Source organism: Cupressus sempervirens, chromosome 7 (genome assembly GCF_028749045.1).
Source record: "Cupressus sempervirens isolate cs-2001-9-10 chromosome 7, ASM2874904v1, whole genome shotgun sequence".
NCBI classification, from domain to species: Eukaryota; Viridiplantae; Streptophyta; class Pinopsida; order Cupressales; family Cupressaceae; genus Cupressus; species Cupressus sempervirens.
In genome coordinates, this window is record NC_143124.1 from 188,645,409 (window position 1) to 188,655,856 (window position 10,448).

The 10,448-nt window shown below is 33.9% G+C and overlaps 1 protein-coding gene across 2 annotated transcripts; it reads left to right on the plus strand.

Moving 5' to 3' along the window:
- The first annotated feature begins 3,877 nt into the window (after positions 1 to 3,877).
- LOC149546130 (boron transporter 1-like) lies at positions 3,878 to 9,822 on the plus strand. Of its 2 annotated transcripts, XM_089791018.1 has the most exons (14): positions 4,100 to 4,328; positions 4,589 to 4,706; positions 5,198 to 5,280; positions 5,447 to 5,639; positions 5,785 to 5,923; positions 6,272 to 6,437; positions 6,529 to 6,695; positions 6,822 to 6,995; positions 7,087 to 7,182; positions 7,511 to 7,645; positions 8,116 to 8,411; positions 8,622 to 8,898; positions 9,026 to 9,139; positions 9,311 to 9,822. In XM_089791018.1, the coding sequence occupies exons 2-14, from the start codon at positions 4,600 to 4,602 to the stop codon at positions 9,326 to 9,328; spliced, it is 1,965 nt and encodes a 654-aa protein (XP_089647144.1). In that variant the 5' UTR covers positions 4,100 to 4,328; positions 4,589 to 4,599; the 3' UTR covers positions 9,329 to 9,822. The 2 variants fall into 2 exon arrangements, with proteins under 2 accessions (XP_089647143.1, XP_089647144.1); XM_089791017.1 differs by having other exon boundaries at positions 3,878 to 4,706.
- Positions 9,823 to 10,448: the final 626 nt, after the last annotated feature.

Below are 10,448 nucleotides of genomic sequence, written 5' to 3' on the forward strand. Positions count from 1 at the left end.
TGAAGTTTATTTTCCTGTACTGTTTGTACTAGCTTATTTTCTTAGTTAATATAATTTTCCCTTTCTGTTGTGTCCATTTTGTTCTTGGGTTGTGTCCCCATCAAGTTCTTCTCCTAAGGATAATAGTTTAAGCTTTGCAGGTTTCCAACTAAAGGTTTTATGATTGTAAATATTATAATGGTATGAATACAATATATTGTTTATTCTATCCATAGTTATTCTTAATTTGAATTCAATAGGAATGGAATTAGTTTCAGATATCTTATAATGGTTTAATATGGAAGCTTTGGAATGATGAAATGAATGGGTAGGAAAATTTAGAGGTAGATTTATATTTGAGAGATTGTTCAGTTCCAATTTAATTACTAAGGTTGTTTCTCTACAAACTCACCCTATATTCAACAATCTTAACCTTTAAGCTAAGTCAAAAACTATGAGGCTTTCATGAGAAACCAATTTAAGGGATGATATGGCTAACATCTAATTAAACTCACAGAATAAGTATCCCTAAAAGTTAATGGAAATTTAAAAACCTAAATAGATTAATTTATAATATCGGTAAGAGAGTAGACAACAAGGAAAGGTATCATCAACTAGCATTATATTGAAACCCATTGGGTAGTTTTCATTAATATAGATTAAGAGACTATTGTTTGTCATATATGGCTAATAATAGATAGTATGATTTCATATTAGATCATTTAAAAATACTATGCATTAAATATTAATGTGGAGATCTGGAATTTGGTAAATACAAAAAAGGATAAAAAGGCCAGTATTCATTAAGGCATTGTTTAGCAGTCACACTAAGTGTGGTTTTGGGCTTTGAATATTTATCCTTTTGTCAATTCGTCACATCAACTTTGGTAACTAACCCACATTTGGAAGATAGACATGTTATGTCATGTAGATGCAAGTAAGATTATCTCATAATGACAGGACATTCGATATATAGTTTGTTATCCTATCTCTCGTTGAGATCTTTGATCCCCTCTTCTTTGAAGTTTCTTCATTAGTTATTAATATCGTATAAATGTGTAAGAAAGAACCTATAAATCATCTGGGGTATGCCCCTTTTAATCTGTATAATATAGGACTTTGGTCTTGGTCAAGACTAGAGGTTTTCTTACTCCATTCTTTCCTACCAGTGCCCATTTGAATGGAGAACTCTATAAACTCCTTATTTATTAAATTTATCTAATATAATACAAGGCTTTAGTCATTTACCAATTTAAAAAAAAACAATTATGCACAATGACACAATATTTTGTTAACTAGGGAAACCCTTGATCAAAAGGAAAACCCCAGTGGGAATGATGTCCACAAAATGATGTACTATTATAAAAGTTCCTTGTGAAAGGATAAGACACTATCATGAGCTAATTACATACAATCAATAAATGTAGTCCTTGTTAGGATAATTTGAGTCCCTTTCAGAAGATTACAACCCTATTAGGAGATGCTTCAACCCTATTAGGAGATGATAGGAAGTCAACTAAACCCACTTTCCAAATTACTTTAAAACTATCTTCACTAAAAAATTCTCAAGATAACATATCCAAGGGTGAACTAATCGATACAAAAAAATTCTTTGCAATAGAATTTCTTTGAAGTTCTTAATATATCACCCTTATCATTTCCTACTATGATCTCATCAAAGTTCCATCCAAAGCTCGTATACAATAGTGATTGTATCAATACAATGCATATGCCACTTTAAAACAAAGGAAAATGTCTTTCCTTTATACCTAGTCCTAACAACTAATTGAGTTAGATTTGAGGCTTCCCCAATGTACAATAAATAATATAGGACCTTAATAAAATATTACCTTACATGTAACATTACAATTATACATCCAAATTAAATTTCAACACTCAGCCAACCTGACACTGAACATGTGACATGTTACACTTTAGTGACCACCATAAAATGATCGACAAATTTTGCTACTTTGATCATTTCACCAAGAACATGCCTTCAACCAAAATCCAAGCCATTTCAACAAGCTTTAACCAGTCTTCAACAAATCTTCTATAACTCACTTGAATCTTGAAATTACTTTTTGTGCACTTAGATACATCATCAAGACATATCCAACAACATGCTACTAACTTTGTATAACACAATTTTGCATTCTCTAGCTGCATCGACCCAAACTCTCTTTGCAACTATGATTGTTCCAACGAGTGAGCATATAAGTTGACATCAATGGAAAACCATGTCATGAATGCAACACATAAGCCCTCAATCATCTCTCCAACATGTCAACAAACTCCCCCATGGGAATACTATCAACATCCATGCTAACAAACTCATGTTCTGATGTGATACATATTTGTTTGTAATTTGTTTCCAAGAAAATAATTTATTATGATTATTTGGCTACAATGTTTTTAGAAAAATAAAAACTATGCTAGAACACCTTAACTTAGTCTAAACTTCATCGAAGTGAAAACTCTATTTTTAGTAAGGAAAGCATATAATGTGACACATGTTTTGGATTTGAAAAATGTTAAACTATTTGAATGCTACAATTTTTTTTTCAACTAGTCTATCATTCATGACTAAAATGATAAGGAGTAGGTGTATGTCTGACCACCTTAAACATAATCAAATGATAATTATTTTTTACAAGATTCTAGATATAATTAGTAGACTCATGTCTAGATGTGACATTATTTTTGTAATTTTAATCTAAGTAAACAATTAATTATGATTTTTCTTATTTTAAAAACTTTTCTAAAATATAAAAACTCTCATGTTGACCACCTTAACTTTGTGTAAACTTAATAAAATTGATTTTTTATTTTTTTATTTTTCTTATAGTAGATGAAACATATAATGTGACACATGTTTCATATATCAAGAATATTATATTGTTTGAATGTTATTGTTATTTTTTAATCAGTCTATCAATCATGATTTGTTTTCCACATCATCAGTTTTTGGCAATATCATGATCCTATACATACCCACAAATATAAGCTCTTTCAAGCACACAGGTAGGACAAATGTAAGCTCCTTTTGGGAAACCACCCTAGAAATTGTTGATGGAATACTGGTAAGAGACACAATTTTAAAACCGATTTATAAGTCGACTATGGATGCCAAAGAGTCACAACATAAAATTCCAAATTAGATGTGTGTATTGGATTTAAACGTGTTTCATCTCCATAATGACAATTTAACAAATTAGGCTCAACCCTTTAACATTATATTATTAAGATATGAAATAAAACACCACATCCATACTAGAAGCCAAACTAAGGATGTGAACTTAGAATTCCAAATTAGATGTCCCTTTTGAATTTGAACTTGTGTCCCCACAATTCGAACATAATCCTTTAACCAAATGAACTTAAACCTGTAGACATAATATAGATTTTCATGTATTGAAATAAAAAATCTATTATTTTCAATGTCAATGTTTTGGCTGCTTGAGGGCGTTCAACTTATGAGTTCATCTGAATTTATTGTCAACTCTTGCTTTTAATTCATGTGACTATGTTTTGTTATTGGTTCTCTATTTGTGTACATTGCCCATATGACTTTGGGGCTTCCTCACATGACTTTTAAGAAAGTTTGTCTTTCCTCCCACTTTTAGTTATTCTTACATTTTTTGAATTAATATTAGTAATACAATTTAGTTCATCTATTTTATAATTCATACATAATCAACTAAATCAATAAATCTTTACACAAAATTTAAATGGACCCTAATTTGATTAGACATATATGATATACCTAGTATTTGGAATATACGTCCTTTCTCATGGTTTACAACAAGCTTTTATTTTTCTTGCTTTTTTTATTAATTATTGTTTTTTGTACACACGTGTCTGGCGTATTAGGTTGGTCCCTTTCCCGTGACTGACTACACGCGTGGAAATATCGGGCTGTTTTCATCTCTGGCGGAACAGAAAAGGCGAAAGCTCTTCTAGAACAACAAAAATTTCTCGTCTTCGTTGGAAAAAGCGACCTTCAACGAGCAAAAATCTTTTCCTGGATGAAAAGGCCGGAAATGGAATTATTCAAAAATTAGTTAAATTTCCTCATTAACGAATGGAATTGAATTCGTTTCATTCCCTTGTTAAAGTGTATTTTGGAGGGAGGCAGCATTTTTAATGTGAGAGGAGGGCATGAGCATAAGTAGAATGAGAATTTGTAGCAGTTTACAAATTGAATTTGAAGATTCCGGAAATGGAGGAGCTGCAAGCACCTAAATCGGTCCAAGTGGAAGAGTTATTTTTAATTAAAGGAATAGAGGTATTCAATTCTCTTTGTACCAGTAGAGAAACCTTGGGCACCCTCAACGCAATGTACTGAGGTGGGTCTGTGAAAACCTCTGCTCTACCATCTTTAGGCTTCTAGATTCTCTGGATATAGAATTATTCTATTTCTGAACCACCTAAATTAGTGGTGTTTGCCATACCCTATTCTGGCTTGATTGACTTTGAACGCATTTGATTCAACATCTCTGTTCAGCTTCAATGTACCACCTCTGACTGATATCATCAATTTGAAACATGACATCTGTGATAGTTCGCCATCTGTAAAAGCCATTTGGTTTTGCTCTTATTTCTTCAGATTGACCGATAATGGAAAAGTTATCTGCATCCCCTTTCCGGGGAATCGTGAAAGACTTAAAGGAAAGGTTGCCCTGTTACCAACAAGATTGGCTCAATGGACTTAATTCGGGGCTCAGGTATGAATCGAATTCTGTAAATGCTTTTGCTTTATATTTTTAGAACAATGTGTATGGATTATAAACTGTAATGGATTAAACATCCAAAGAACCTAGATTATTATCTCATGTCAAACGGGACAGTAGATTTTGTTTTGGGGATCTATTTATCATCCATTGTTGTTCTTCTTTCTTTTGTTGTGGAATGTGTATTCTGACTAGAAAAATCTCTTTACAATGTTCTCGAATTTGGTTTCTCTGTACTGAATTTTTGTGACCCAAGATCTCTGTTACGTGAAACAATGCGGTATCGTGCCCTAGAAAGTCATATTATAGCTCTGCCTATTATTCGTAAATGTTTTCCCGTTTGTCTATATGGATATATGCATAGATATACAGATATAAACATGTGTGACAGTATTGCATTGTTCTTTTCCCCAAAATATCCATTTCAATTCGATTATATTCTTCTGCCATATAGATGCGGATATAATTTATTCTTGTTCGTGCAGAATTCTGGCCCCAACGACCTATATTTTCTTTGCTTCTGCTCTTCCTGTTATAGCATTTGGCGAACAACTCGACAAAGCCACAGGTGAGAATTGGGTTGACAACTATATCTTCCATTTGTATTAAAATATGCTTAATCGCCTTTTATGGATGCTCTGTTTTTAGACGTTGGATCAGTGAATGTAAATTTATTTGATTTTAAATACTTTCTCGAAAACATACGGAGATTCATCACACGTTTTTATTTGCAGATGGCACCTTAACTGCAATTCAGACACTAATTTCTACTGGCTTATGTGGAATTATTCATTCTTTGATTGGTGGACAACCCCTATTGATTCTTGGAGTTGCAGAACCCACAGTTCTTATGTATACATATATGTATAATTTCGCCAAAAATAGGGATGATTTGGGAAAGAGATTGTTTCTTGCATGGGCAGGATGGTAACTATGATTAATCACAGTATTAGAGAATTCATATAGCGTATTAGGATCTGGAATATGATCATATAATGGATCATTTTAAGGGAAAAGGTATTTTCGAATTGGACTGTTTAAAACCCTAATTGACGGAAGACATGTTTTGTAGGGTTTGTGTGTGGACGGCACTGCTCCTATTTGTTCTTGCGATTTTCAACGCCTGCACGGTCATCAATAGATTTACAAGAGTAGCGGGAGAGCTCTTTGGCATGTTAATTGCTGTATTATTCCTGCAAGAAGCTATCAAGGTAGATGAAATTTTTCGGTGTAATCTGTCATGAAGATTCCAGTTCTTGCTGATTTCCTTTTTGTATTCGTACCTCAAAAAACTTTTAGCAACCTGTAAGCATCAGGCACACCAATTATTTACATCCTTCCTATTAGAGAAAATATGTTAAGGGTATAAATATTGTCAAATTTGGTATATGATCCCAACCTCATCCCTCATGCTACATCGCCTTTTTATACAACAATTGATACCTAATGTGTTCTTTGTAACTTATTCAATTTAACAATCTGACCCCGGGCCACTAGGCACAATTCATACTTAAAAATATCTTTTATTTCTTTGTAACATGATAAAACCCTGTTTGTAGGGTATGGTAGAAGAATTCAGTATACCTGAAAATGTTAATCCCAATCTTGAGCAATTCAAATTTCCATGGCGTTTCTCAAATGGCCTATTTGGAATTGTTTTGTCTTTTGGCCTATTGCTCACATCATTAAAAAGTAGAAGAGCTAGATCATTCAAATACGGCACAGGTAATTTTACTTCAAATTTTTTATATTAGATATGGTTCGAGAAAATTTTTCCTGCTTAAAGTGGTAAGTAAAAAACTCTTTTGCGAAACAGGTTTTTTGAGAAGTTTCTTAGCAGATTATGGAGTACCCGTGATGATTGTTTTATGGACAGCAATCTCATACAGTGCAAATGATAGTGTGCCTGTTGGTATTCCTAGAAGGCTTAATAGCCCTAATCCTTGGGCTCCTGGAGCTTCATCCAATTGGAGCGTGGCTAAGGTAGGTTGAGGCTCACCCTTCCTCTGGGGGATTCACAGACCAGTAGTTTTTTAATTGCTTTATCCTTTATTTTAATCAATAGTTCTGATTTTGATTGGTGATTCTTCATACAACCTATTTTGGCAGGACATGCATAAGGTGCCACCACAATATATTCTAGCTGCATTTATCCCTGCTATTATGATAGCAGGGCTTTACTTCTTTGATCACAGTGTAGCAGCTCAATTGGCTCAACAAAAAGAGTTCAATTTGAGAAATCCATCAGCTTACCACTATGATTTATTTCTGTTGGGCATCATGGTATTTACCTAACCCTTCTCCTTGTTCGAGTTTCATTGTCTGCGTGTTGTTTTGTATCTGATCTTATATCTGAGTTCCTAACATTCTGCAGGTCTTAATGTGTGGAATGGTTGGAATTCCTCCATCAAATGGTGTATTGCCACAATCTCCAATGCATACAAAGAGCCTTGCTACTCTGAAAAGACAGGTCTCTTATTTACTTGTTAGTCACCCTTTAATATTGAATCTGTGCATTCATAGAGCCACTGTTATCTCCAGCTAGTATATTATGTTGGCAGCCTCAAATAGCATATTTTTTAAATTCCCATGCTTCCTCTCATTGTTGAGCCTGTAGAAATTCATTTTGGAGATGTTTGAAGCACTCACAATTGATTTTTAAGCTGATTCTTGATTCTGATATTGCCAAATTGCCTTTTATTTAAACCAAAGAACAAATCCCTCCCCCCCCCCCGCCCCCCCCACACCAAGTTTTCTGGCTCTGAATTTAAGAGGTAATACAAGACATTTGGTTGCAGATAGTACGCAAAAAATTGGTCGCAAGTGCAAAGAAAAGCATTGAGCAACAAGCTACTCTGACAGAGATTTATGGCAAGATGCAACAAGTATTTCAACAAATAGAATTGAAAAATATGCAGCCACTAACAGGCTCGGTATGTTAACTGAATTTGAAATCTTTTGTATTACTTACAATGTTTGGTTATCCTTACCCTTGCTATGAAGAGAAAGCTATTTTGTGTCTGAATAGTTTACAACCGTTCAGGACATCTATGTAACATCGTTTGTTTTCGAATGGCTGTAATTATTTTAAATGCAGATGGCCACTAACAATGAAACCCATACAAAAAACTTATTTTTAAACATTTTAAATAACCTTTCCAGCGAACCAGAATAGAATTACCAAAATGAATTTATCTCATAAAGGTTGATATTTTGCAATTTTCTTTTGGTCAAATGTAGATTGCCATATTGTTGTCAAGACCATAATGTCTTATGACGTTTAAACTGGAACCTGATGTTACTGTAATCTATATTCACAGATATATGCCATATCTTAACAGAACGATTGTTTACCCTGTCATGTCTACTGAAAGGCCTCTTATTTGCCTCTTTTTCTCTGCAGTCATTAAAAGACTTGAAAGAGCTCAAACATTTGGACACTGAAATGAATGGGCATGCTTTTGATCCTGAAAAACATGTTGATGAATTACTTCCAGTTAGAGTCAAAGAGCAACGGATGAGCAATTTGATGCAGTCCATTCTTGTGGTTGCCTGTGTTGGTGTCATGCCTGTTATAAAAAGGATCCCTACATCAGTATTGTGGGGCTATTTTGCTTACATGGCAATAGAGAGTTTACCTGGTAATCAGTTTTGGGAGAGGTTCCTTATATTATTCATTGCACCATCACGGAGATATAAGTGAGTCTTAAACATCTTTACTTCATTTTTCTTTGGTTTTGTTCATTCCTTTGGCTTCGTATTATTTGTTTTAACATGCTAACTCATGAAAGTTTTGCCTGAAATGAGATGGAAATTCGTCAATTTTTAAATCTAAAATTTTATGTGCTTTTCATTTAACATAATAAGTGGTTATGAAAAACTAAACTCTTTGAAATGACTTATTTGCAGAGTGCTTGAGGATGTCCATGCTTCATTTCTTGAAACAGTACCATTCAAGACTATTGCTAAATTTACATTGCTACAGTTTGTTTACTTATTGTTATGCTTTGGTATTACAAAGATACCAATAGCAGGGATACTCTTCCCTCTTCCTTTCTTTTTGCTTATTTCAATCAGACAGTATATTCTTCCAAAGCTATTTGAGCTTCAGTACCTAAGTGAATTAGATGCAGCTCAATATGAGGAGAGTGAAGCCCTTACTCATCGCCAGAGTTTCAATTTGAGTGTAATTGCGTTAACTCTCAGAATCTTACATCAGTACAATCCCTTACTTCCTTTTCTTGTTTTTGTCTCCAGTATTGGATTCTCTCGTAAGTACTTATACTTTGGTTTCTCTTCACTGAAATATACAGGAGCGGCATCTTGATGGTGCAGATATATTGGAAGGCATGAATGAGAATGTTGATGATGCTGAAATTTTGGATGAAATAACTACCAGGAGCCGTTGTGAATTAAAACACCGACCTGTAAGATATGATTTGTTTTGGATTGTTTTTCCTTGAAAAATATGCCATAGATCATTTTCAGGATTGAAAAAGTGGCTTTAGAATCCATTGTAAGTGTGTGATGAAAAGTAGTTAGCAGCAGAACAGATAGAAATTTTGACTGATGGCTTGAACATGTTTTTCATTGAACAGATTCACACTGAGGATTAGAAGTGAATGAAATTAGGAAGTATGTTGAAATTGCAATTTGGGCCACAGTTCAAGGGTCTAGTGAGAGATATTTGTCTCTATAGACAATTCACACTACATCTGCATCGACTTTAATTGGAATGTATCCAATACACATGTTAGAAACATGTTCCTTAAAGCAGCCTTTCTCTATTGAACCATGACAAATCAAATTCATCATTGATTTTCTAGATATCACTGAATATTATTTCTTCACTGTCCTTGCAAAGAGAAAAGCCTCTCTACTGAAGCTTTTATTCCAGAGGGGGAGCTTTAATGTTGTTTTGTACTAATTACAAGTAAGAGCCCTGTAAACAGTAGGCTTGGTCCCTGATCAATCTGATGGATGCCAAGTCTCCGAACATTTGTTCTTTATTCTCGTTTTCCACGAAAGCTAACTTGAATTCTGTAATATTAAAACTATGCAGGTGCCATGTCACAAACATGCATTTATCATTCAAAATTTACGAACATTCTATTTGTGTTGCAATGACCCAGATAGATTTTGCAAGGTTTTTATAAAAAACACAAAGTTATCTTTTTTTTCAAGCCATTAGAATGTTGTCAATACAAACTATCTTCAATGACAAAAGATGATAGGCAATGGTCACATGCACATCAGGTTATATTATTATAGTGTGTCCGATGGTACAACAGAGTTGGTTCTATCTAATGCTTGCCAATTGTGCAACAAACAACAATGCAAAATTCTTACCACTTATCTGGAGAAACACGCAGGAGTCTTATTTGTGGGCCATCGTAAGGTTAATATAACCTGTTTTAAAAATAGTAAATGACTGCGAACGGTCACGTACATCAGACTACTACGATTGTGCTGTTCAAATGGCCGGCGATGGTCAAATGTACTCGATGGTATTATAGCGCATCTATTGTTATAATAAAATTGACTATACTCGATGGTTGCCAATTGTGTATCTAACAACGAGTAATTCTTAGCAATTACAATTTCACTTCTTACTTTCAATCAACAATTATAATTACTGTCAATCACATTAATGTGGCGCCTCCGTCGACCAAATGTTCTTGTGACAGGTTAGGTACCAGAGTTGGGAAATGTGGATAGTTTTATAATGTATTTCTC